Source organism: Camelina sativa, chromosome 16, assembly GCF_000633955.1.
Source record: "Camelina sativa cultivar DH55 chromosome 16, Cs, whole genome shotgun sequence".
In the NCBI taxonomy this organism is placed as follows: Eukaryota; Viridiplantae; Streptophyta; class Magnoliopsida; order Brassicales; family Brassicaceae; genus Camelina; species Camelina sativa.
The window spans coordinates 20,565,239-20,591,630 of record NC_025700.1 but is presented as its reverse complement, the minus strand read 5'-3'; the positions used below and the strand labels follow the sequence as shown (position 1 = coordinate 20,591,630).

Sequence of the window (26,392 nt, the reverse complement as noted above, 5' to 3'; positions counted from 1 at the left end):
ACTATTTTATAGATAGAGATACCAAAATTATAACACATATTTATGTATTTTACAAAAATCATCTGTTGTAGACTTGTAAATGTGCTATATATATTAAAGCCTTTGGGCCTAAATCTTATCATATAATGTAAAGGCCCATATTCAACAAGCTTGAGACCATTTATTTATTTATACATTTGTAAAAAATCTTTGAACTCTCCTTTTCTTTTTAAGAGTCAAAGTTACCTTAAATGTATAGTAGTAGAAACAGAGGCTTTTCACCGTTTAGGAGGAAACTGAGTTGGAAAAAAAAGAAAAAAAAAAATCTTTTGCTTTCTTGAAAGTAGGTTTTTGAACTACTCCATTTGTTTTCTTGAAAGTATATATGCTTCCGCAGAGTTTGCAGAATAATAATCATACGCAACTACAGAACTTACGTATAGAAAAATATTGGAGTTTTTGTGAATTGACAAAAACAAAGCAACTTTGACCACTTAACGAGAACGGAAATTTGAGAGTCACGCGCATATAAATAATACGTAGAAATTTTTTTGGAGATTTTGCCTTGAAAGGATAATTTAAATGCTACTGACACACTTGCAATGATGAGGCTACTAGGGAAAGGTTTTCTTCAATTAAATTTTAATTTAAATTTTTTCTTTGACGTGAGTTGTAATTTCTTAAACTGATGGTAATGTTTTGATCTATATATATATACCTTAATTAATCCTCGTAGGCGCATCAAAGACTTCGAGCACTATGGTTCTACTACACTTCTGCTTATATATATACTATAGTCAGGATATAAGGTTATTTTCACTAATCGTAACAATATTAAGCTCACACAAAAAATGATGTGACCAGGAACATTTTATCAGATTGAATTTGATTTTGGTTTCATTTATCCGCCATAAAAAACAACAGCTAGTTTCTTGGTTAATCTAGTGTAAGATATATTTCGAAAACAATTTTTTTCTGTACCATCTAATCAAAAACTGACATAAAGAAGCCCCAGCTTAATTAGATCATATATATAGAAACCTGATCATACATAAATGCATTTACATTCCAACTTGAAGGTTGAACTTGATTGATTTTTCGTATACCATATTGTCAGATTGAACACATGTATATATAACATCAGATGATAGAAACATGCAATTTGTACTTATAAACAAAATAACCACATACTATAGATATAGATTCCAACTTAAGGAAAAAAAGACATCATCATAACATTGTGTGGGCTTCACTTCAAGAACATAAAAAGCAAGAGTAAGTTCTCCTTTTCATTACCATATTCTCCTATGATTTCAATCTACCTGTACCTTTATTGGGAGTCATGGGTCCTCTTAATTTATGAATAGTTTACCTTTCCTATATGATGTAAACGTCTCAAACGCCACCACTATTCCTAAACCTCACATTTGTCAACGCCGTTGCAAATTAGAAAGGATGAAGAGTTCTTATGATCAAACGTTTTAAGTGTTTTACAATCAAATGCGAATGTGCTGTGGTCAATCATATCAGAGTCTCAACAAAGAATTATACTTTGGGAGATAGATCAAGTCAAAAGAGATAGAACTGTAGAGTGAAATTGACTTAATTAAGAACAAGTAAATGATCACATATGAATAAAAAAAAAGGTTGAGTAGTAGATTCGAGATAATACCTACTTTTCTTCAAACCTTAATATTCATCGGGTGATCTTGAATACATCATGAGGGGTTTTACAAAGAAACCCTAACAGATCTCTATTGGCAGTATGCCCACCTCCCCTTCACAAAACACAACGAAATTACGTATACCCTTACTACACACATATACAGGATAAAGAGAGGAGGTGGACAGAATGCCAAAGATCTCTGTAAGAGACTCTTTTGTCAAAACCTGCATGACCAAAAAGGTTAAAGATCCAAAAAAAATCACTCATTTCCTTTCTGTCGAATGTAAAATGGAAAAGGGTTTTTTCTTGAGGAGGAAAAAGAGAGAGAGAGAGAAGCTGCAGAGAGAACATTTAGATGAGAGAGAAGCGAACGGTGAGAATATTTATGAGATTGATAAAGAGGCAGATGGGTTTCTCTTAATGATGGTGATGTACAGTTGTTGTTTTGTAGGAGGAAATTTATGAACCAAAGACTTAAAAAACAAAGAATAAAAGAAAATTAAAAAAAAAAAAACGAAACCCTAGCTAGATTCTGTTGTCACAAAGCTACGGAGAAGATCGAACAATAATGTATCGTCTCGAGAGCTGGAATTTGTGTGGATGGGTTTAATCAAATGAAAAGAGATATACTATCAAGTTTTTAAGATTCGGACTTGAAAAGACATAAGATCTAACAACTATGAACAGAAACAACAACAAAAAAGAACAGTGAAGAAAGAAATTTGGAAGAAACAAAATGAAAGTAGAAGAAACTCAAAAGGGTTTTCTCGGGAAAATAAAGTAAATAACAACAAGCTCTTTCCTCTCTCTCTCTCAATAAGTTTTCTTCTTTTCCAAAGAGTACCTAATGATGGTATAAGCCAAAAAAACCCAATAAATTTCTAGGGATTTTATTAGGAAAGCAAAATGTCAAATTCAACGGGGTTCTCTTTTACGCCTACGACCTACCGTTCGTTTTTCCTTTTCTCAACTTTTTTTCCGGACCACAACATTGAAACGGCACCATTTATAATTGACTATGGTTTAGTAACACTATGAAAATTTGCTCAAAGTTATAGAAAACCAAAAAGAATTAAAATTTGAGATAAACTTTACTTTAGAATTTATATGTTAGTCGAATGAACTCGAATCAAATGAAGACTTTTAACAAGTACTGATTAACAAAATATTTTTGTATTTTATATTATGCCACGACACGGATTTTGTTAATCAGAATCCACATTTGCTAGCTAAATCTTAACTCACCCATAACAATTTTTGATTTGATCACATGTTCTATAATTAAAATTGTTCTATTGGAGAGAAAGCGATTTCTATTTGCTTGTGAATTTTTTTTTAATATATACAATATATCTTTAACACATGTACGTAATATAGAAATTAAATATGTAAAAATATATACTTTTAAAAATATGTAGTATATTATTATTGAGAGTCATGTAAAATTAACAATATCTGACTTCAGTTCGTGTGAAGCAACTTCCAATTGATGGGTCCATTTAAAACTCCACCATGGAGTGGATTGCAGAATCCTAGGCTCATGGATGTAGTATAAGTATAACACAAATTTTATATTAAAGATTATTTCAAACTTTTGACCTAGCTAAATTAACCATGCTACACTAAAATAAATCGACGAATATTCAAGAAGAAGGTCAATCTCTTCTTTTTTTTTTGGTTATCTTACTTTAAAGTTTAAACACCAAAAAAATAAAAATAAAATACAATTGGAATGACATCATTTTATTAATACTATATAACAAAATCATATTTTCCCTTCTGTCGACTGAGATGTCGCACTCATCACTCCCACAACCTGCAAAGTCTCATTTATTCCTTTGTGACAATTTGTTTTTCGGGGAGTATGTATTGTTGTTTTGTTATTTTATTTTTGTAGTATTATTTTCTCATAAACGGGAACAAACTCCAACAAAAAAAAAGGACTTATTATTCATTCGGTAGTGTGGATGAGAAAACAAATATGCATACCTTGCGTGCATTAATTACAACAACTCGTAATTCTTCTCACTATTTATTGCCTCAAAATCTACCACCCCCATCTAACTTTCTCTCCATTGAATTCTCCACATTTCACCAAAAAAAATATTATGCCAGAAATTTAAAAACAAATGGAGTATTGTTACACAGTTTTGTTTAAAGAAGTCAAGAAGATTTGCCGGAACGACCGGTTTGACAAAATAGGTTTCGTATTTACTGTTTCTGTTTGGTTTAGTTTCGTATTTATTGACAACAGAGAAAAGACATAAACGATTTTTTTCATCTAACTTCATCTTTTTAGTCTAAATCCAATTTATTGTTATTGACTGTGAGATGAACTAAAAAACCATGGGTTTGTCGCGTAGTGAAATTGTCAGTGGTATGATTGAATCATTTAGGTGAGAAATGGCTTCAAATTATACTTTCCCGAATATCACCATGCTATCGATTTATACACATGTCTTGATATGTTTTCTAAAAGTTCATAATAAGAGAAGACGTATACATACAGTCACACAGACACATATATGTATATGAATAGATTTCCGATGTTAACATGGCGGTCGCTTTTGGTTCCCTTATAGAAAGGCTTTTTTTATTTTATTTATTATTATGCATTCTATCTTCCGGACATTTTATTTTCTTTTAGGTTGAAAGATTCTTATGTTTTTCTTCTGTCAAAGTTAATTATTTTATTTTAAAAGGAAAAACACTTATGGGTTTTAATTTGTTTGTTGATGACATGGATTCATTTTGTTTAACATATATATCAGGATCCTAGATAAATAGTGTAGGAGCATGCTATATACATAATTCGTTTAACGCAAAGCTCGATGCATGGACAAATGCTTTTTACCCCACCGCATGATTGCCTAAACTGATATCGTATTCCGTTAATATAAATACCAAATCTATATTATTATTAACAAAAACTAATTATGTACTTTCAAATGTATTTTCTCTAATTAAACTATGCAGAGGTTTCAAAAAAAGGCAACAAAAGTAAAAAAAATGCAGGGATAGAGGGATAGTTGGTAAACTATAATTGCGAGTAGTGACTTTTATACAGGAAGAGGAGCAACCGTCGATATACATACACTATTATTAGCTTTGTTAGCGTCGTATCAGTAATTTTCAGAGCTAATAATTTCTCCCCGGAGTAACTTTTGTTTTTGGCTATATGTTCATATTCGTCGTTGTATTACATTTATAATTTTATAGCTACAATTTTGATTAGAACTTTATTTTTGTCAATGTGTTTATATTTGTTATGGAAAATTTACCATTAGATTCACAGTTTCACACCTATAGGTCCATAAAAGACGAACCGAATGCACTAATGAAGACGACTCTAACGCCCTACAAATCCTGGGCTTGACTTGCAATATACAACATATATAGATTGTGACTTTAGCATTAGAATTCTTTGCTTTTGATTGTAAAGTCAAAGCTTTTTAATACTATGGTTTTGTTTGTGTAAAAACACCATTCCACCATTATATATACATGATATCAAAGATGGCCATAATTGTTTTTAAGATACGAGAGATTTTCTTTTGAAATAAAAGCAACTTGACAATTTGTTATTTGAAGTAAATATATTAGGATTCGTTGTTCTTAATAATAGATGTATTTTTATATTGTAGATAATTTTTTTATAGCATGCATATTTTTTTTTTTTCAAACTATCATTTAGAAAACGGGTTGGGTACATTTAAAACCCCACCATTTACAACTTATTTGTGACTTATTCGAAAGTATTATATATATTCATTTTTTTATTTTTTGTAAAAAACTTGTAATATTTTGAGATACAAAAAGGAAAGATATATACATATTTTTAGAAAACCGTAAGAAGACAAAATTGTTTTGACTATAACTGTAGAAATTTTTGCAAGATTTGATTTTTGGAATATATGATTAGACCAGAAAATGCAATGTACTACTGTTGAAAAAAAAAGCAATGTGATATATTCAACCTGTTTTCTTTTTTTGGTCAAGAAATCAACAAAAAGTTACTATAATTATACGCTTTTATTTTTTAGATTTGGATAATTTTTTAAACAAGAGTGAGACATGAAATTGGAAAATGTGTAACTAATTAGTAGCTAAGTCGCACTTTAACACTGGTAAATTGTAATAAAAGGTTTAGAATAGACAGGAATTTACTCACAGTTTAGCCAAGTTTTTTTTTGTGATAAATCCCCTTTTTTCACTTTTTTCTTATGCAATATGCATGCGGGACATTTCTATCTCTCATGCTCATCATCACCATTCACCATCATTTCCTCCGGATTAACTTGTATAATTTCTTATCAAATCATTATTAATTTTCTCTAACTTCCGTTTAATAGGTTTTATATATTTTCATAGTTTTCTTTATACTTGGACAATTATGTTATACGGTCTGTAGTCTATTACGGTCTGTAGTTCTGTACTTATATTCTCCGTGGGTGTGTTTTGAAACTTGAAAGCACAGCATGATATGTACCAGTAGCAACGCATCTAGTAGCTTTATAATCCATGACCATTAAAAAATTCAGAAGAAAACAATTTAATAACTTGAAAGATCTAGGAGACCTTCTATGAACAGAAAGATCTTTTTAGCACAGCATGTTCACGTGAAGCCAGAAGGTGTTCATGATTGATTCGATTTTGTTCTTTTTATGCAGTTCCCAAAAAATTAATATACTACTTGGATTAAAACACCATACAAAGCCCTTAGTCAAATATATAAGAAAATTAGATGGAAAAGACAGTGTTAGTAATTAAAAAAAAGGTATTGGGGTTTTGTTGTTAAAAATTCAAAACAAAAATGATGAAGTCTTATGACCATATATATAATATACACAAACACACATCATCTACTTTATAAGATCTCTCTGCTCGTCAAGTCCTAGTCTAGTGGCCACCAATAGTAATGTAATATACACACCCATGTTTTTTAGTCTTTTTGACCAAGGAATAGCTAAACTTGAGTTTTCTAGACCATGCTTAAAATAAATGAGGTTTTTTTTTAATGGCAAGTATCAATTTATCTTATCAACAAACCCTAGCTAATGTCCATTATCATCTGCTTTGTACCCTACAAATTATTTTTAAAAATCTTGTATATGGTTTTATCTTGCAATCTGAATACATTAACTTTTTGAAACACAGCACAAGTCAACTTACTTCTCATAGAAAAGTGTAAAACCCTTTCTACTATAGTCTCCATTACTCTTTCTCACCACGCAATACAGTTTTGTATATAACACGTTAACTAAAAAATTCACACAAAATGCAAATTTAACACTTGCATAGGAATATAGCTTATAAATTCTTACGTCATGAAGACGTAAGTGCTTGACATTATTGTAAAACCCGGTACAGAAAATGAATTACATATATTACTGGACTCTGAAGACCAGAACCTTTGACATCGATACGAAAGTTTGGTCTAGAAAGAACAGCAAGATTACTTGAGCCAGACGGCATAGCGATGGCCACTTGTTGCTAGAGTCCAGTCTCTTCCAGAAGGGCACCAAGAGCCGTCTCCGAGCTTCATGCACAGTTTCTCACCAACAATGGCTGCGTATAAGTTAGATTCAGCTTTTAAAATGCGGACCGTTGACCTACTGTGGATATCATGTCGCCTCCTAATGTCAATCTGCCAATGAATAAAAACGAGAAAAGAAAAACAGAGGACCTGTTTTAGAAAAGATCCAAAACGTAGGACCATGGATCCAATAAAATGCTGGATATATATATAAATGAACAAAATAATACCAGTTTGACAATCTGATCATGGATAGAGCTTCCCCAGTTGTAAAAGTGATCGTAGAATACAGAGGGGATGCCGGGATGAGTAAGTATATATGCATAACCCTGCAAAAACACAAAACCGAACTTCATTGATTAGGGAGAGACTTAAACTGTAAGGAAAAGGATATTATTTTGTCTTAAGAGCTTATTTACCTCCATAATGTGGTATGAAGGGAACGGCCAATGAGCCTATGAAACCAACAAAAAGTGCAGCCACAAGAAAAGGTTAGCAAACATGTGAAGGCTTAAAAGCACATGATCAACAGAAGAAATAGAAAGGTAACCTGAGTAGAGCCAGTGTCATGGTTATCCAGGAATGTGACAGCTCTTGAAGGCCACCATCCCATTACACCCGGAGGCTTCCCTTGAGCATCACATAAACGCCAATACTGACCTTTGACGGCTTCCTGTAGTAACATGATGCATTTGAATTTCAATACAATGGCGACATTATGTAAGCCAAAAAAACATATATGAAGGTGTCATAGCGGAAGATAAGATTAACTATCAATTAACTAAAACAACTAACACAGATACGTACCTGAAGAATTCCTTTAGTTGTGAAGTCAAATGCAGCAGAAATCTGTCCCGTGGAATCGATCCAATTGATTATACGCTGTCTATGGCTATCTGTAAATAATCAAAAGTGTTATAATTTCTTACCACTAGAATCATGGAACTAGAGTCACATGTGAAAACAATTCACAAAAGGTATACGATAAAGAGACATTGTGAAACCTTGATTATAGTCTAGACCATGACCATTGTATTTGCAAGAGTCCCAACATTCTCCAACCGAGAATAACGGTTTCGCTGCTCCAATGTATTCCTTCACATAATTTGCTGAATAACTGCAACGATTACATTCAAATTTTCACAGATTAAGGACTCCACAAACAAACAAACAAATGAGTTAAAGCGAAGAGAAAACTTACCCCCTAGCAAAGTCAAAACGGAAATCTTGAAAGCCGACAGTGTTGCGCAGCCAACGAAGCCACCCGATGATATCTTTCCTAACAAAATGCTGAGTGTGGTCAACATTTGGAACACCATTGAAACTTGCCCCGGTGCTTCGGTTACCCTGTTTTAATGGAATACTTTTCTTTAGCTTTTCAGAACATAATGAATTAATGATATCTATCAAACATGTAATATAATCATCAGTTCATCACTCACGAGTCCTCCGGTGCAAGAAGTCACGGCGTGTTCATCCCATGGTAATGAAGAGCCATCATAACGGTTATACATTCCACCATGTCCTCTCGTTGTCCCAATACGATGATTGATAACAATATCAGCCATAGCTCTAACTTTGTACTGTTTCATCTTACGAAGTAAGGATTTCAAAAGATGCTCAGAGCCATATGCTGAGTTTAATGAATAAAGGTCCTGTGGAAGATAACCTGGACTTACAATAACCATTTCTGCAGTTAGTAATAGTTATTTGATTTCAAATATACAAAAGCTCTTAAAAATCAATATACTCTAACCTTCTGGTGCAAGAGACTGAGATGGTGGTGGCAACCATGCAGAAGTAAAGCCAGATTTTGCGATGTCAGGAACTTTCCCGTCCAAGTTTCTCCACCAATCATGTTTGTGAGATTCCCAATTATACGCCTGAGATATAGAATTCCAAATTTCTCTTAGGGTCTATAAGGCGGCTAAGGTCAAACCAAGATTATACAGTTATAAGTGTTAAACTATAATATAAAGATGAGATTACCTGGAGAATGACTTCCCTTCCATCGCGTAGAACTCGACCTGATATAGAGAAAAAAGCAATAGACTACTTTAATAACTAATTACAGCTTTAAAACTAAGAACCTGAAAACTCATGAGCATAAGGCTGAATCCTGAAATTAAAATCCTATGTAATTTACCTATATCAGTATGGTCGTTGCATTCATCAAAGACCTGCAAAAGTATCATGCTTTAGAAACAAAGAAAGATGGGACAACAATTTGAACATATATGGTAGAGCAAAAAAGAAAAAAGAAAAAAAAAGAAAACAAAAGGCACATACATTGTTATAGTAGCCCATGTCGAGATAATTAGGCTCAGTAAAACCCGATCGACCAAAACTCAAGGAAGAAACGAAGCTACTGCTGCTTCTTCGTGAGATGTTTCTATAAAGTCCCTTTGCAAAACAAACCTGTATATAATATATAGAGCCGAAAGAGGGGACGTGAACTGATTGACTTCAGTTTTATGAGACCCATGTCCCAAAAACGAATCAGAATCAAAATTTTCATAACAAATTTCGGCCACACACAATTAACTTTATTAAAAAGGTGTCAGAGGTATAAAAATTAAAAACAAAACACAGAGCTAATTGGAGTATGGCCCCAAAACCTAAAGTGACGATTCGATTCTACGGTTTCATAGATGAGCCAATTATAGAATACAATACCTTCTTCGAAAAAAGTACTAAGCTGTAAACAACTTGAGCGGAGAATCTCAACAGAGAAAGAAAGCTTCTTTTTTCTTTTTGTTTTTCCTTTCTTTGAATCTGGACTCAGTCGATAAACGAAGAAGCTTCATCATAGCCAAAGTTTGCGTTTTTATTTTTCTCATTCGTCCTCTTCTCTGGATTCTAGACGCGTTGACTGCTGTTATAAAGAAACAACTTAAAAACTTTTTCAAATTTGATTTGAGATATAAAAATATGCAGAAAGTATTTGGGCTTAAGATAAAGCCCATATGTAAAAGATAACTAAAGGCCCAGTTAAAAAAGCAATCTGATATCTAAAACGGCGTAGTTTTCTCCTCAGTCGTCTTCTAGGGTTTTGACTTTTGTCCGGTGGTAGCCAATTCACGTAGTCGTTGCAGAGGGGAAGGCTTGAAAACTAGAGTTCGATGAACTCTTATCAATAATAATGGAGAATCAGGAGCCAGAAAAGCTAGAAATTTCACCCGGTACGAGGTTCCTGATCGAGGTTTAGACCATACGAAGCTCAAAAATGTTGACAGAAGACGAAACAGACTTGTACCGCGGCGGAGGCGGCGGCAAGGAGCCTCAAAAAGTTGCTATAATCTTTGCGTTTTGCGGTGTAGGGTACCAAGGGATGCAAAAGAATCCAGGCGCGAAGACCATTGAAGGCGAGCTCGAAGAAGCTCTGTTCCACGCCGGAGCTGTACCTGAGTCCATTAGAGGGAAGCCTAAACTATACGATTTCGCACGATCTGCACGAACCGATAAAGGAGTGAGTGCTGTGGGACAAGTAGTTTCAGGTCGCTTCAACGTTGATCCGCCTGGATTCGTGGATCGTCTCAATTCGAATCTCCCTAATCAGATTAGGATCTTTGGTTATAAGCATGTTACGCCGTCGTTTAGTTCCAAGAAGTTTTGCGATCGAAGAAGGTATGTGTATCTGCTTCCAGTGTTTGCTCTTGATCCAATCTCGCATCGTGATAGAGAAGCGGTAATGGCTAGTTTAGGTTCAGGCGAGGTTTATGTTAAGTGTATTGCGTGCTCAGAGAGAGGTCGTAAGATTCCAGATGTTGTGGGCAATGGGAAAAGAAACTGCTTCGTTACAAAGTCATTGAATGTTCAGTCAGACATTTTGTCGAACAAGTCTAGTGCATTAAGAACTGACGTCAAGATCGAAGCTTTGAGTTCTGATTTTGCTAGCTTAAGCTCAGTTGATGTTCATGTAGCTAGGATACAAGAAGATAGTTGTAAATTGAATACAAGTTCATCAGAGAAGATTAAAATGGCCGAGGGAAAGAGCAAGTTTTGTTACGGGGAAAAGGAGAAGGAAAGGTTCAGTAGAATACTGAGTTGTTATGTTGGATCATATAATTTTCATAACTTTACTACAAGAGTGAAAGCAGATGATCCAGCTGCTCATCGTCACATCATCTCCTTCACCGCTGATACTGTCATTAATCTCGATGGTATTGACTTTATTAAGTGTGAAGTCTTGGGCAAAAGCTTCATGCTTCATCAGATTCGTAAGATGATGGGTCTTGCTGTTGCAATCATGAGGAATTGTGCATCTGAATCACTTATCCAGACTGCTTTCAGCAAGTAAGCTTCCTTCTTCTTTTCTGTTTAAAGCTTGCCCGTGTCTATAGTTATGGTTGTTTTGATGCTCAGTTTGAAATTGTTTGTAACAGGGATGTGGATATAACTGTACCAATGGCTCCAGAAGTTGGACTCTACCTTGATGAATGCTTCTTCACGTCTTATAACAAAAACTTTGAAGACAGTCATGAGGAAGTGTCAATGGAAGCATTCAAAGAAGAAGCTGAAGCATTCAAATTGAAGCATATATATTCTCATATCGGCGCTACAGAGCGAAAATATGGAAATATGGCTCTTTGGTTGCATTCTTTGAACCATAGAAACTATCCTGACCTAAATTTTGGCAGCCATGGACATAACACGGACCAAGTTCTTGTCCATAAAAAGGTTGATGAAACCCACCACGAGGAAGTCTCTAAGCCAAAATGATGAAAGCTTAGTTTGAAGATTTTGACATCGTTTATGCTCTTCAACAACGTTGATTAACGATTCTTGTAACTTTTAAATTAATGATTTTTTGTGTGTTATATGGTGTAACCAAAAAATTGATTGTAAAAGACCTCGTTCTGTTTTTAACACCAAAGAGTTTAAAAGTCACTTCTAATGTCGTCGTCATCTAAAAGATTTTACTGTATGGAAGAAAAGAAGAAGAATCTAATTAGAACAATGTTAATCGAATAATAATAATGAAGTAAAAATGATTATAAGGAAGAAACGTGGAACCGAATCTACAGGCAGAGAGACGTGACGTTACATTTGAGCAGAACCATAAAATCCCCTAATCCCCACGTCAACCTCTCCGAAGCACCCATAACTTTTACCTTTTATTTTATTTTTTATAATCTTTAAATTGATTGTTTAAAAAATTGTTATTTAGGGTAAATAAAATGTCAGACCATCGATTGACCCGATGAGTTTTAGGGTGTGACTCCTATCTTCGTCTGCACTAATAATAAGTACTACTTTAACTTTAGCTTACCAATGCATGTCAAATACTCAACAGTGACACATTTTTTCAAAGGTTTTTAAATGCCAAACATTTGATATTCAAGATCGTACTCTGAGTCTCTTTTAAATTCCTCACCTAAAACGCTGCTTTTGTTTTCAAGTGTCATTAGTGTATACATCGTGTTCCAAATTCTTAACTTTTACTCACATTCTTGATTTTTTTTTTCCATATATTTTAGGATTGAAGAAGCAAGAGAGTCGTCTTTAGATATAATCGATGTTTTCATATAAAAATGGACTAAAGAAATTTCAAAACTTTTGAACTGTATTATTGATAACGTTGGAAAGAAACAGATGTGACTAAATTTCGACTGCTCGTAAGCTTGATTCAAAAAAATCTATAAAGTAGGTGGGGGTACAAATGCAATAATATCAGTATTAATAACCTGTCAAAAAAGTAATTAGTAGCATCAGACAAATTACTAAGCAACATCATTCAAAAACGCCTCGAAAATAAAAACAAAATAATTTTCTGAAAGCAAAAATATATACACACAACTACAAAAGTATACAAATGTTTAATTTTGCTTGTGGTATGTATTAAAAACACACACAAAAAAAGAAAGAAAATGACAAATCCTCACTCACGTCCGTTACTTTTAATTCCTTAGCAAAATAAAAATTTTATATTTTCGTATTTCTTTCTGATTAAAATCACAAATCTTATCTTGAATCGTTATCTTTTCTCTTCTTTCCTTAAACCAAAACCCAAAAAAGAGAGACCAGACAAAACAAAAACAAAAACACAAAACCACTCCTCCACCATTAAAAATTAAAAAGAGAAGTAATAGTCTCACGCACCCTCTCTTAAGCGATGTCATCGGAAGAGAACGAATCGACACCGTCTCAGGCGACGGTAGAAACGACGGCGACTTCACCGACGAAGATAAAAGAGTATCCAGAACCATTGGATTCACATGAAGTCGTTGTTAAAGATTCTTCTCGCTTCTGGGATACTCTCAGGCGGTTTCACTCCATTATGACCACTAAATTCATGTAACTATATATTATTCTCTCCCTCTTTGTTCTTCTTACTTTATTCTTCTCATACATATTTCGTCATTTAATTTCTCTTTATTTATGAATATATATTACAAAGGATTCCTGTGATTGGTGGAAAAGAACTGGATTTGCATGTTTTGTATGTGGAAGTCACGAGGAGGGGAGGTTACGAAAAGGTCAACACTTTTTTTTTTTGGTTTTCTTTACCCAATTTTTTTTTTTATGGCTTTATATATTTTATATGTTGATTTTTTTTGGAACAAAATGCATGTAAATTTAAAGGTAGTAGCAGAGAAAAAATGGAGGGAAGTTGGAGGAGTGTTTAGATTCTCTGCGACCACAACAAGTGCTTCGTTTGTCTTAAGGAAACATTACCTTAATCTTCTCTTCCATTACGAACAAGTTCATCTCTTCAATGCTCGTGGTCCTCTTCTTCATCCCACAGGTTTTGTTTATTTCTTACTTGAGACTTCTTTTAATTCAATCCTTTTGATTAATGCTAACCAATGAATCATAAAGTACTTTGCTCATATCGTCTTTAATGCCCTAAGACTAGCAAATTCAATTGTTTACCATTTTGACTTGAAATTCATATAAGTTAGTTATATTACAAATGAAAATTCCAAAATGTTAAGTTTATGGGTTCGATCGTGGGACACATTCTTACGAGTACTATTAATTAGTTACAAACTTGGTAATCCACGATTGTTTTTACCGAATTTTACTCATCAGTTTTTTTTATCTATATGGTTATTGTAATTATGATCTTGGAACTAGACGTTATTTATTTATGCTAACACACATAAAATGAATATCAAATTTTGCAGCTACATTTCATGCCAAGGATCCTTCAACGAACAAAGAACTGGCTCTAGTCGAGTATACTCCTCCGAGTATAAGATATCATAATTCTCTTCCTCCTCCTTCTCAAGGTTCGTATCGTACCGTATTATCTACGTTTTATATCATTGTTTTTATAAGGACTAGTGATTTAAGTCTATTAAATAATGATTAGATATGTGTGTAACTTATATTTAGGGGCAGATTTTAATATCGCATGATGATTGTCCAGTTAGCTTTATGTACTTATCGTAAAATCTTCATGTTTATCTCAAATATACTTTTCAAAATATAGCCTAGAATCATAATGGTCCCACTGTCATTATGGTTGATGCATATTCATTTGGATTTTGTTGGCTAAAATACATAGAAGCTATAAGATTTTTTTGTTCACATAAGATAATGTTATGTATTTTTAAGTTTGCTTATCATATATTACATGTGATATTTTTTTAATACATGGCACAGGTTCATCGAGTTTCACAGCCATTGGTACAATAGAAGGCAAATTCGACTGTGGTTATCTTGTCAAAGTAAAGTTGGGCTCAGAGATTCTTAACGGCGTGCTTTACCACCCGGCCCAGCCTGGCCCATCATCATCACCACCAACCACTGTACTCAACGGTGCCGTTGCGCCTTATGCTGATACCGGGAGTAGACGACGTCGTTCAGGAAAAAGACGAAGAAGCAGACGCAGAGAAGACCCGAATTACCCAAAACCCAACCGGAGCGGTTACAATTTCTTCTTTGCTGAGAAACATTGCAAGCTCAAGTCTCTTTATCCAAACAAGGAGAGAGAGTTCACGAAGATTATTGGCGAATCGTGGAGCAATCTCTCTACCGAGGAACGAACGGTAACAAATTCTATCTTAATAACCGTGACCGGTTTAGGGATGAAATTAGATTTGTTGTTAACCGAGTTTTTTGATTATTTTGATTGTAGGTTTATCAGAACATTGGGTTAAAGGACAAGGAGAGGTACCAAAGGGAGCTGAATGAGTACAGAGAGATGTTGAGACTCAGGGATGGTGACAAGACAAACGGCAAGGTTTGCTAAATGATTTACTCTAAAAACAGCGAAGTTAATTTGTTGTGCGCCGTTTCTCTCTTATAAGATCGGACGCCTCTCCGTTTTTTCTTTTTCTTTCTAACTTGTTATCGTTTTATCGTAATTGTCCTCCTAATTGTCCATTGCTAAACTTAGGCCCAGTAAGTAAGGCTTGACTTACTTGACAAGATTAGCCGTGCCCGTGCGTTTGGATTTATTTTATCGGACAGTTCCTTGAGAAAGTCAGTCCTTAGATATATTCTGATTTTTTTTTTGGTCAGCTGTTTCTGAATCTTAGATGGATTTCTTTTCTTAGCGGTCATGTAATTATAATCAAGAGATTGTGGTAGGTTTAATTTTTGAAAGTAAGCTTATCTACTAATGCAAAATTAGACAAAAGCTATCAAATAATGACACGTAACCTTACAAACATCTAAAACAACCAATCACACAGCAATTCCAGGAAGATAAGATAACTCTTAAAAGGCTCTTACTAAAACCATCTCCAACCTATCTCCATTTTTATCTTCATAATAAAGTTTGGAGTCAATTTTGCTCCAACCCATCTCTAATTACGTCTCCAAAATAGAGATTTTCATTTTTTTTCTATATATGGAGATCTCTATTTCCATTTTACATTACAATTTGGAGATTTCTATTTTTTACTCGAAAATAGAGTAGGGTTGGAGTAAACCCCAACTCCAAAATTGAGTTACTTCATTTTGAAGAAAAAAATGGAGATATGGGTTGGAGATGCCCTCACGTGCGTGATTTGTTAAACAAACCAATTCTTATTGCAACATCTAAGATCATCTTCAATGGTTTTCCTTATTTATTTTCTCTATAATAGATGTGAGTTTTACTCCAACTCACCTCTATTCTCACCTCTAAAATATAGTTCCTTTATTTATAGAGGAATCTTTTATAGAAAAAAATAGAATTCCTCTATAAATAGAGAAAAAAAAATAGCAATCTCTATTTTAGAAGTGAAAATAGAGGTGGATTGAAATAAAATTCACCCTTATTATAGAGGCTCTCTATTATAGAGGAAGAAATAGAAGAACATTGGAGATGCTTTGACTAAACTTCTTCCCTTATAATTTCAGAGATAGAAGTCATGATTCCTTAGGCCCAATAACAGATAAAGGCCGCGCTGGGCCTATAAGTCCGCTAAATAATTGAATCTGACAATAGAGAATATCTCGAGATGAACTCATTATTGGTTTAATAAATAAAGTAACAAAGTTGCAGAGAGTTCATGGATCCAAGAGTCGGGCAGGAAAAAAAAAACTGTCTCTTTTTGGTCGCCTGGTTTGATAAAATCGTGAAACCAAGACTCTCTTTATCGAATGGAGGGTTACTCGTCGAACACAGTTCCCAGATCTTGAACAATTCTGGCTAGTGGCATTTTCCCATTTGGAATCTAAATATGAATTTTTACATCAGTAATGCGAAGAAAGCTCTCGACAGTTGTCGCATTTTGTGTTCACAGAGTGAAAAAGACACATTTGAAGATTTCATCTTTCATATCTGTCTACTAAATATATATAGATTAACAAATTGTATAGATCATGATTTCGACGAGCTTCAATAATACTTTTCCGGTCGAATATAATAGCTGGACATCGATTGTCGTATGTGCATTATGGTCTACAGTTGGTATGAATAGAGTAAACTAATATCGGGTTTCATATAAAGTATGATAAAATTGGTCCAATCTATAACGAACTTGTCCTCATTAACACATTTAATTATGTCGTGTGCGCAAAAACAGCACGTGAGCGATGTTAAAGTATGAGGAGTGAGCAAAGATTCGTTGTTGACACATCGTCATGTGATATGATCGATCATATGAGTCATGTGATACTACCAATCTACCAAAAAAAATTCATAATTTAAGCAATAATTGTGACCAGCTAATAGTTGTTAAATTGATGAGATCTCACGGATCCGGGACAAGGTTTAACGATTGAGTTCCTTATTCCTTTTTTGTTTTGTCATCGGAGTTTTTATCATTATGTTCAAAGCCTTCAACTATTTCATTATGTATCTTTTTCGTTTTTCCATTGATTGATTCAGTTGAAACCATTTTATATATATTGATACACACTATCTCTTAACTTAGTTAATCATGTAAAAACAATTCCTAAGTTAGTTGTACGGACAACGAGAGAAAAAATAAATAAATACAAGACCTCAGAAAATTATTTAGGAGCTGGCCTTGAGACCCTACAACGTGGAAACAGTGAAATGCTTGCATAACTTATTAAGGATATATATCTATATATCACAGAAATATACATCTCAGATATTTAAGTTCGAGATTGTAAAAAATGATCTCATGACAGTAATATTCACATGTAGTTCTTCTATAGATCTGGATCTATATACTATATAGAGATAACTAGAGTTTGCACTGTTATCACATATAACAGATGTGAACATAGACTAAAAGGAGCACATATTTAATATGTGATTTCGTAGCATTGTGTTGGCTACGTTCAATATCGGAGGCTGACAAAAAGAGAAAAGGAGAAAAAAGATAAAAAAAAACAAAACTTTAGCTTAATGTATTTATTATGTCATAGCTTAAGTTAAATATATATATCATAACATAAATGGTTTGTATACTAAAATCTTCATTTCATAAACAAAAAATCACATTAATATACAATATGACAATTATTTTTGTTTATGACTAGTATATTTATATGGCATTTCTTTTTCTTTTTTATTTTCCATGATATTTTTCTATAGAGAGGTAAGGTAAATAATGTGGACCATTATTTAAAAAGGATTATTTAATTGCGAGATTCTAAACTGGATACTCCTACTATACATGTTTTGTAGATAAAAACCATTAACCCGTAACAAAGTAAAGAGTCGTGAACTTAACGTCTCCTCTCTCTCTTTCTCTCTCTGTTCCCTTCTTTCTCTCTACCTACATCTAAAATATGGTGGACTCGGTGGCACTCTTCTGCACCGCCGGCCTCATAGCCGGCGCCCTCTACTGGTTCATCTGCGTCTTAGGTCCAGCAGAACGCAAGGGCAAACGAGCATCAGACCTCTCCGGAGGCTCAATCTCCGCCGAGAAAGTCAGAGACAACTACGACCAATACTGGTCATTCTTCCGGCGACCAAAAGAGATCGAAACCGCCGAGAAAGTTCCAGACTTCGTGGACACGTTCTACAACCTCGTTACAGACATCTACGAGTGGGGATGGGGACAATCTTTCCACTTCTCACCACATATCCCAGGGAAATCTGACAAAGACGCCACAAGAATCCACGAAGAGATGGCCGTCGATCTCATCAACGTGAAACCTGGACAAAAGATCCTCGACGCAGGCTGTGGTGTAGGTGGGCCGATGAGAGCCATCGCGGCCCATTCAAAGGCCCAAGTCACTGGGATCACCATCAACGAGTACCAAGTGCAACGAGCCAAGCTACACAACAAGAAAGCTGGGCTTGACTCTCTATGCAACGTCGTCTGCGGTAACTTTTTAAAGATGCCCTTCGAGGAAAACACGTTCGACGGTGCTTACTCGATCGAAGCCACGTGTCACGCTCCTAAACTCGAAGAAGTCTACTCAGAGATCTTCAGAGTGATGAAACCAGGAACTCTGTTCGTGTCCTACGAATGGGTCACAACAGAGAAATACAGAGACGATGACGAAGAACACAAGGACGTGATTCAAGGGATCGAGAGAGGAGACGCGCTTCCCGGGCTAAGAAGCTACAAAGATATAGCAGCGACGGCGATGAAAGTTGGGTTCGAGGTAGTGAAGGAGAAAGATTTGGCTAAACCACCGTCGAAACCGTGGTGGAACCGGTTAAAGATGGGGAGGCTAGCGTACTGGAGAAACCATGTTGTGGTTGTGATTCTTTCGGCTGTTGGAGTTGCTCCTAAAGGAACTGTTGATGTTCATGATATGTTGTTTAAGACTGCTGATTACTTGACTAGAGGTGGTGAGACTGGAATCTTCTCCCCGATGCATATGATTCTCTGTAGAAAACCAGAGAAAGCTTCTGAATGATTTGGTTTGAGAGATTCTTCTTCTTGGTTCTATTTTTCAATTTCTTGTTTTGCCATTTAAGAATCTTTTTTTTGTCATTGTATTAATATGCTTTGGTGTTTAGTGTTCTTTTTTTCTTCTTCTTCTTTTCAATTTGATTTGTTTTGATTGATGATGAATCACTGGAAATTTGGTATTTTATTTCTTATATATGATAGGCTATATATATCTGTTTAGTTCTAACTTCTAAACTGTGGAAGATCGCTAAGGGTAGCGCCAGCGACTAAACAGGGGATTAGCACTGCACGTGTAGTGTTGTTTGTTACTTTTTAGATGAAGGGCTAGTTTGGTAAATGAAAATGGGGTTAGGTGTGTACGATAGTAGTAAGCACAGTCACATAAAAACAAAACATATTTGACATCGTTGTGGCCTTGCGATATGCCGTGTGCGTATCAGCGTATGACTTATTCGTCAATCGCCCGATCATCAATTCATCATCAGCATCACAAAATATTCTTCAACATATACACATAACAACAAAATCCAGATTTACTGTGTATGAGGATACAAATCCAGATTTACTGTGTTGTACGGATGAAGGACAAGAGTTATTCATCATACAAATATGTATTTGAGTAAGGGAATTGTAATAAAATGGTGTTTGTGTTCTTTAGCTCTCGATGAGCTGTGCTTGCCTTGGATCGATCCCCTTTGGAACCTCTCGCAAGTCGCAACGTAGTATATATTCGCAACAAGTCAGAAGCTCGTTGACTCAGCATTATTCATAAGGGTGGTGGCACTGCCAGGCATACTCATTTTCGATGTTCACGTTACAGAGCTCTTCGTTAATATAATTTCGACTTGTTTATATATATATATATATATATTTTTGAAGACATTTATAAAATAAATTTTGAAGTTGGCACTTATTTATATGCATGTCATTAACATTAGATAATTAATTTAATAAGGAGGTGAATGAAGAGGTGAACCTAAGTATTAATATTTTTTACTTTATAAAAATTTAAAAAATTGATTTGATAGAAAGTGATTTTTAACCTCACACAGTATCTTTTACTTTCACGGTTTCGTATGATGAGTTTTTGCGGATTAAAAATATTTTAACATGTTGTGTGATCCGCCTAGCATGGCGGATTTGGACTATAAAACCAACACTAAAACTATTAGTTTATTTCATATATCATAGATTTGTAGTCATAGTTTATAAAATTAACTTATAAATTATTTAATATATGAACTACAAAATATTACACATACTACAACATATTCTTAATATTTCAAAAAAAAAATATACACATAAAAATATACACTAACATACCATATATGCATATATACCTTTGTTTAATTATTGAAAACAAAACTAATTATTTTAAAATTTTATATTCTATCTAAAAACAAATTTAATGTAATTAGGTTCTAAATCTAGTAAATTTAATGTAAATTTAATGTAATTTAAACTGTATAAACGTAAGAAGAAAAAAAAATATTTTAAACAAAAAATATAAATTACTTAAATAAAATTTAATTAATTAGGAATTTGAAAACTTGTGAAAATCTAGTTATATTGATATTGGTTGTTAGTCAACACATGGGCTGAACGTAGAAACATTTTACATGGGCCATATTTAATCGGACCAGATTGGGCTAAATCATGCACCAACATTATTGAAGCTCCTAACCCAAACTTCTTCCCTATACATATTTCGTGGAGAAAACATGATCCCTCCCAACAATAACAGATACAGGCGACGCTGGGCCTATAAATCCGCAAAATCATTGAATCTATATTTAACATTTTTAAAAATATACTTCAGAGAGTAATGTAATATTTATATAAAATACATAAATATTTATATATGTATCTAAACAATCTTTATATTTAATTTTCTATTTTCCATATAACATTAATGTTATTAATCATACAGTATTAAATATATTTATAAAGTTGCAATGATATATTTTTAAAAAATTACCGCAAGTTAAATATCAATATGATATACTTATAAATATCACGAGATGAATTTCTGATTGAAATAAGTAACAAAAAAAGTTTCAGACAGTTCATGGATCCAAGAGTCAGGCCTCATTTGAATATTTTAATCAAATCGTGAAGCCAATATTTTACAAAAAAAAAAAAAAAAATCGTGAAGCCAAGAAACCAAGACTTTCTTTATTGAATGGATGGAGGGGTACACGTCGAACATAAGTTCCCAGAGCTTTGAATAAGTCTGGCTAGTGGCATTTCTTATTTGGAATCAGAATGGAAAAAAAAAATGAAAAAAAAAATAAAATAAAATAAACAATATAATTATTTGGATAAGTGAATTATATTAGTTCATATCGGTTTGGTGATCAGTTCGTTCGGTTTGAGTATAAAATTGCCATATTGAACTCGAAATTGAAGAAAAACAGCACGTGTGCCATGTTGAATGAGAAATATACAAAATGAGAGAAAAAATTACAAAACCTACACTAGAAAAATATTTAGGAGCTGGCGACCAATGACCAATCCTACACTACAACGTGGAAACACGAAATACTGACAATGCTTGTATAACCTTTTTTAAGTTAAAAAAAAAAAAGATAAGTAGATAACCTTTTTAAGGATAATACAACTTTTTAAGGATTAATACATCTTAGATATTTAAGTTCGAGATCGTAAATTATTATCTGATACTCGCATGTTCCATAGATATGTATGTATCTACAAATAATTAGAAGCAGTTTCTGTTATTTCTTCTGGCGAAGGCCTGGCAATCTTTCCTAATTAATCTCAATAACGTCTACAGATTCTTTTTGACTAAAAAAAAGTTTTTAAGTACAACAACAATACTCTGTATTTTTGATCATATGCTTGGGAACATTTAAGTACAACATTATTCAAACCCCTACAATACTAAACTAAATTTTACGTTACATATTTTTATTCATGTTTGGTCGAACTTTTGTAGACTTTTTCAAGGACTAACAAATACATCATACGTGATTATGATTCTTGGTAATTAACTTGACACTAGACACTAGTATACGGCATTTTATTTTATAACCTGGTAATTAACTTGACACTAGACAGTAGACACTAGTTAATTAACTTACGACTAGACGTCTAGAGACACTAGCTAGTATATGACATTTTATTTTCCCCTTCCGAAACTCGTGATATTTTCTATAGGGGAGAAAAGTAGTGCGGACCATGTAGATATAAGTTTATGTTATCCTAAAAATGATTACCCATTATTTCGTTCCAAAAATCTAAACTGGATCATATTCCTACTACTATATATACACATGCATGTTTCCTACATAAAAATCATTAACCTAACGTATCCACTCTATCAGCTCCCTTCTTTCTCTCTACCTCGCTTCCTCTAGAAAATGGTGAACTCGGTGATACTCTTTTGCACCGCCGGTCTCGTAGCCGGCGCCCTCTACTTGTTCGTCTGCGTCTTAGGTCCATCAGATCTAAAGGGCAAACGAGCTTTAGAGCTCACCGAAGGCTCAGTCTCCGCCGAGAAAGTTCCTGAGTTCGTGGACACATTCTACAACATCGTCACAGACATCTTCGAGTGGACATGGGGACAATCTTTACATTCGTCACCACATATCCCCGGGAAATCTAACAAAGACGCCACAAGAATCCACGAAGAGATGGCTGGCGAGCTCATCAACGCGGAATCTGGACAAATGATCCTCGACGCAGGTTGTGGCCTCGGTGGGCCGATGAGAGCCATCGCTGCCCATTCTAGGGCCCAAATCATTGGAATCACCAACAACGAGTACCAAGTGCAACGAGCCAAGCTACACAACAAGAAAGCTGGACTTGATTCTCTCTGCAACGTCCTCTACGGTAACTTTTTAGAGATGCCCTTCGATGAAAACACGTTCGACGGTGCTTACTCGATCGAAGCCACATGTCACGCTCCTAAACTCGAAGAAGTATACTCAGAGATCTTCAGAGTGATGAAACCAGGAGCTTTGTTCGTGTCCTACGACTGGGTCAAAACTGAGAAATACAGAGACGATGATGAAGAGCACAAGGATTTGATACAAGGGCTCGAGAGAGGACACGCGATTCCCGGACTAAGAAGCTACAAAGATATAGCAGCGACGGCGATGAAAATTGGGTTCGAGGTAGTGAAGGAGAAAGATTTGGCTAAACCACCGTCTAAACCGTGGTGGAACCGGTTAAAGATGGGAAGGTCTGTGTATTGGAGAAGCCGTGTTGTGGTTGTGATTCTTTCAGCCATTGGTCTTGTTCCTAAAGAAACTGTTGATGCTTATGACTTGTTGCTTAAGAATACTGATTACTTGATTAAAGCTGGTGAAACTGGAATCTTCTCGCCGATGCGTATGATTCTCTGTAAAAAACCAGAGAAAGGTTCTGAATGATTTGATTTCTTCTTCTTCTTTGTTTTTTGTTCAATTTTCTGTTTTCCCCTTTTACCTTTAAAAATGTTTTGTTTGTCATTGTATTAATATGTTTTGGTGTTTATTAGGGAAGCAAGATCTTGCTTCCCTAATAGTGTTCAATCAATGTGTTTTTTTTCTTCTTCTTTTCAGTTGGATTGATGATGAATAAATGGAAAATTTGTTATTTTATTCCTTACAAATTATTCGCCTGAAAAGTCTATCGATGTGATCTGCCGCCTTGTTTTTATTTGTATAGAGCAATGTATCCAAAACGGTGGAGTTACGGGGTAGCTTGGTAAACAAGAATGTGGTTAGGTGTGTGTGACATTGTGTCCGATAATAGTGAAATGGTCGTGGGATTTGTGGCCACAGTGATAATTAAACATAGTTTGGGTCAAAAGTATAGTGGGCCAAATGCCCATTTAGTTTGCCTATGGATAATTTTATATTCGTGTGTGGCATCTCAACTATACTTACTCCGCGTATACATGTTAAAAAGTCAATGGGAGCTGAGAAAATGTCTAAACTTTGACAGCTGATGCAATTTTTGTTTTCTTTAGCCGAATACATTTTCCTTTTTTACCAGACCGAAGCTACAATTACAAATTTACAAATGGATGGACCTTAAGTAAAATAACAACATTTGGTTCGATTTTGATGCTGATGGAATCTTCCAGAATATGTTGTCTTTATGCAACAGTTTCAACAAAATCAAAAATTGCTTTTAGAAACAGTAATCTCACCAACTTCACATATTCCTTTTTATATTGTCAGAAAAAAAAATCTAATCAACAGTGAACACAATCCACACAATTTTTAAAACAAGTGGACATAAAATTCTTGGACCCATTTTAAAACATCTATCCACATTAGACCATTCACTGAGCTCTAGCCAAATCTACACAATGGCCACCGTCGCTAACTTCTTAGCCAAACCAATCTCCACCGTAGTCCCAAGGCCGTCCTCAGCCGTTGCTTCGACCTCCTCCTTCGTATTCTTCAACCAGAATAAAACCAACTCTCTGTTCCGGAGGCAAACCCTCCCGAGGAAACTATTCTCCGCCGTAAAAGTAAAGGCCGGAGCGACGCCTTCGGGAAAGGTTGGCACACCGCCGGCAAAAGACGAGAAGTTGCAGAAGATTCATAGCGGAGAGGAGTTCGACGAGGCGTTGAAAAATGCGAAGAGCAAGCTTGTGGTTGCGGAGTTCGCTACGAGTAAGAGTGATCAGAGTAACAAGATATATCCGTTTATGGTGGAGCTGAGCAGGACCTGTAACGACGTCGTTTTCTTGCTCGTCATGGGTGATGAATCTGACAAGACCAGAGAGCTTTGTCGGAGAGAGAAGATTGAGAAAGTTCCACACTTCAGCTTTTATAAGAGCATGGAGAAGATACACGAGGAAGAAGGTGAGTATCCCAAATTTTCCTGGTTGCTTATCTAATTAATTAATCTTAAAACAAATTAAAATTGAAATTAGACTTTTTAGTCAAACGATGTTGCACATGATTCGTTGAACAAATCTCTCAAATTAAGAGAAATAATATAACACAATCTAGATTTTAATTAGCAGATTGGTATCGCACTTGTAAATAAACTGATTGCGATTTACGATGATTATTTATGTTGGGTATTTGTATGTAGTTGATGTTGTAACACTAGTAACCACAACGAAATTGAAAACAAAGAGACATTATTGCATAATTAGCCTAGTTATTAGTAAAGTAATAGAGTGGCAAAGGCGTAAATAAATGGAAAAGTTTGACCATTGGCAGGTGTTGAACCGGACCAGTTAATGGGAGATGTGCTGTACTATGGCGATAACCACTCGGCGGTGGTGCAGCTACACGGTCGACCTGACGTAGAGAAGCTGATTGAAGAGAATCGCGTGGGAGGGAAGCTGATCGTGCTTGATGTCGGACTGAAACACTGTGGTCCTTGTGTAAAGGTGTATCCGACAGTCCTGAAACTGTCCCGGTCGATGTCGGAGACAGTAGTGTTCGCTAGAATGAACGGTGATGAGAACGATAGTTGTATGGAGTTTCTCAAGGACATGGACGTTATCGAAGTTCCCACTTTCTTGTTCATCAAAGACGGCGAGATTCGTGGTCGTTATGTTGGTTCAGGTAAAGGAGAACTCATCGGAGAGATTCTCCGGTACTCGGGGGTTCGTGTCACGTATTAATTTGTATCAAAACTCAATTTATTAAAAAAGATAAATTGATATTTTTTTGTTTTTGTCTGTACCATTTGAGACCGGTTTATGTGAGAAAAAAACTCCAAAAAAAAAAGAAGAAGATTATATTGGGATTTTCAGTAAAGGGAATGAAATGTAACTGTTACATAAAGATTATGATTTGTACCACCTACCCAATGAAGATACTGTACTATATTTTTGTACATTTTACACAAATGATATTCATTTGGTATGTGATATAAATGGTTGATTGTGAATTACATTTAATATTGGGACAATTTGGTGTTGTGAAGATATTGGTTGTTGTCACTGTTGTCAGACACATGTCCATCATTCAAGAAAAACAAAAATGTAACAGTAACAAAAAAAAAAAAAAA

General features: G+C 34.7%; 6 protein-coding genes across 6 annotated transcripts; 5 read left to right on the top strand and 1 right to left on the bottom strand.

Annotated features, from left to right (window-relative positions):
- LOC104751506 (probable alpha-amylase 2) lies at positions 6,830-10,041 on the bottom strand. Its single transcript, XM_010473460.2, has 12 exons — positions 9,471-10,041; positions 9,328-9,361; positions 9,171-9,208; positions 8,938-9,064; positions 8,624-8,850; positions 8,383-8,528; positions 8,186-8,298; positions 7,989-8,077; positions 7,732-7,854; positions 7,601-7,636; positions 7,412-7,510; positions 6,830-7,292 (listed from the first exon to the last, which is right to left on the bottom strand). Exons 1-12 carry the CDS (start codon positions 9,486-9,488, stop codon positions 7,101-7,103), a joined length of 1,242 nt encoding a protein of 413 aa, XP_010471762.1. The 5' UTR covers positions 9,489-10,041; the 3' UTR covers positions 6,830-7,100.
- LOC104751505 (tRNA pseudouridine synthase A, mitochondrial-like) lies at positions 10,221-12,071 on the top strand. The gene is made up of 2 exons (XM_010473459.2): positions 10,221-11,477; positions 11,567-12,071. The coding sequence occupies exons 1-2, from the start codon at positions 10,408-10,410 to the stop codon at positions 11,901-11,903; spliced, it is 1,407 nt and encodes a 468-aa protein (XP_010471761.1). The 5' UTR covers positions 10,221-10,407; the 3' UTR covers positions 11,904-12,071.
- On the top strand, positions 13,177-15,687 carry LOC104751504 (high mobility group B protein 9). Its single transcript, XM_010473458.2, has 6 exons — positions 13,177-13,478; positions 13,582-13,660; positions 13,767-13,929; positions 14,312-14,416; positions 14,793-15,178; positions 15,268-15,687. Exons 1-6 carry the CDS (start codon positions 13,297-13,299, stop codon positions 15,379-15,381), a joined length of 1,029 nt encoding a protein of 342 aa, XP_010471760.1. The 5' UTR covers positions 13,177-13,296; the 3' UTR covers positions 15,382-15,687.
- LOC104751503 (24-methylenesterol C-methyltransferase 3) lies at positions 18,226-19,584 on the top strand. Its single transcript, XM_010473457.2, has one exon. The coding sequence runs from the start codon at positions 18,327-18,329 to the stop codon at positions 19,407-19,409; it is 1,083 nt and encodes a 360-aa protein (XP_010471759.1). The 5' UTR covers positions 18,226-18,326; the 3' UTR covers positions 19,410-19,584.
- On the top strand, positions 22,746-23,957 carry LOC104751502 (24-methylenesterol C-methyltransferase 3-like). The gene has a single exon (XM_010473456.1). The coding sequence runs from the start codon at positions 22,786-22,788 to the stop codon at positions 23,797-23,799; it is 1,014 nt and encodes a 337-aa protein (XP_010471758.1). The 5' UTR covers positions 22,746-22,785; the 3' UTR covers positions 23,800-23,957.
- On the top strand, positions 24,669-26,192 carry LOC104751501 (thioredoxin-like protein CDSP32, chloroplastic). The gene is made up of 2 exons (XM_010473455.2): positions 24,669-25,227; positions 25,594-26,192. The coding sequence occupies exons 1-2, from the start codon at positions 24,726-24,728 to the stop codon at positions 26,001-26,003; spliced, it is 912 nt and encodes a 303-aa protein (XP_010471757.1). The 5' UTR covers positions 24,669-24,725; the 3' UTR covers positions 26,004-26,192.

What these genes read in the sequence shown, in the direction of transcription:
- LOC104751503 (XM_010473457.2), top strand. Translation starts at nt 18,327, where the DNA reads ATGGTGGACTCGGTGGCACTCTTCTGCACCGCCGGCCTCATAGCCGGC.
- LOC104751506 (XM_010473460.2), bottom strand. An exon ending in CAACTAAAGGAATTCTTCAG is followed by an intron (nt 7,855 to 7,988) that starts GTACGTATCTGT and finishes ATGTTACTACAG; the next exon opens with GAAGCCGTCAAAGGTCAGTA. An exon ending in ATGACACTGGCTCTACTCAG is followed by an intron (nt 7,637 to 7,731) that starts GTTACCTTTCTA and finishes TTGGTTTCATAG; the next exon opens with GCTCATTGGCCGTTCCCTTC.
- LOC104751501 (XM_010473455.2), top strand. Translation starts at nt 24,726, where the DNA reads ATGGCCACCGTCGCTAACTTCTTAGCCAAACCAATCTCCACCGTAGTC. An exon ending in GAAGATACACGAGGAAGAAG is followed by an intron (nt 25,228 to 25,593) that starts GTGAGTATCCCA and finishes GACCATTGGCAG; the next exon opens with GTGTTGAACCGGACCAGTTA.
- LOC104751502 (XM_010473456.1), top strand. Translation starts at nt 22,786, where the DNA reads ATGGTGAACTCGGTGATACTCTTTTGCACCGCCGGTCTCGTAGCCGGC.
- LOC104751504 (XM_010473458.2), top strand. Translation starts at nt 13,297, where the DNA reads ATGTCATCGGAAGAGAACGAATCGACACCGTCTCAGGCGACGGTAGAA. An exon ending in ATTATGACCACTAAATTCAT is followed by an intron (nt 13,479 to 13,581) that starts GTAACTATATAT and finishes TATATTACAAAG; the next exon opens with GATTCCTGTGATTGGTGGAA. An exon ending in GGAGGGGAGGTTACGAAAAG is followed by an intron (nt 13,661 to 13,766) that starts GTCAACACTTTT and finishes GTAAATTTAAAG; the next exon opens with GTAGTAGCAGAGAAAAAATG.
- LOC104751505 (XM_010473459.2), top strand. Translation starts at nt 10,408, where the DNA reads ATGTTGACAGAAGACGAAACAGACTTGTACCGCGGCGGAGGCGGCGGC. An exon ending in ATCCAGACTGCTTTCAGCAA is followed by an intron (nt 11,478 to 11,566) that starts GTAAGCTTCCTT and finishes TGTTTGTAACAG; the next exon opens with GGATGTGGATATAACTGTAC.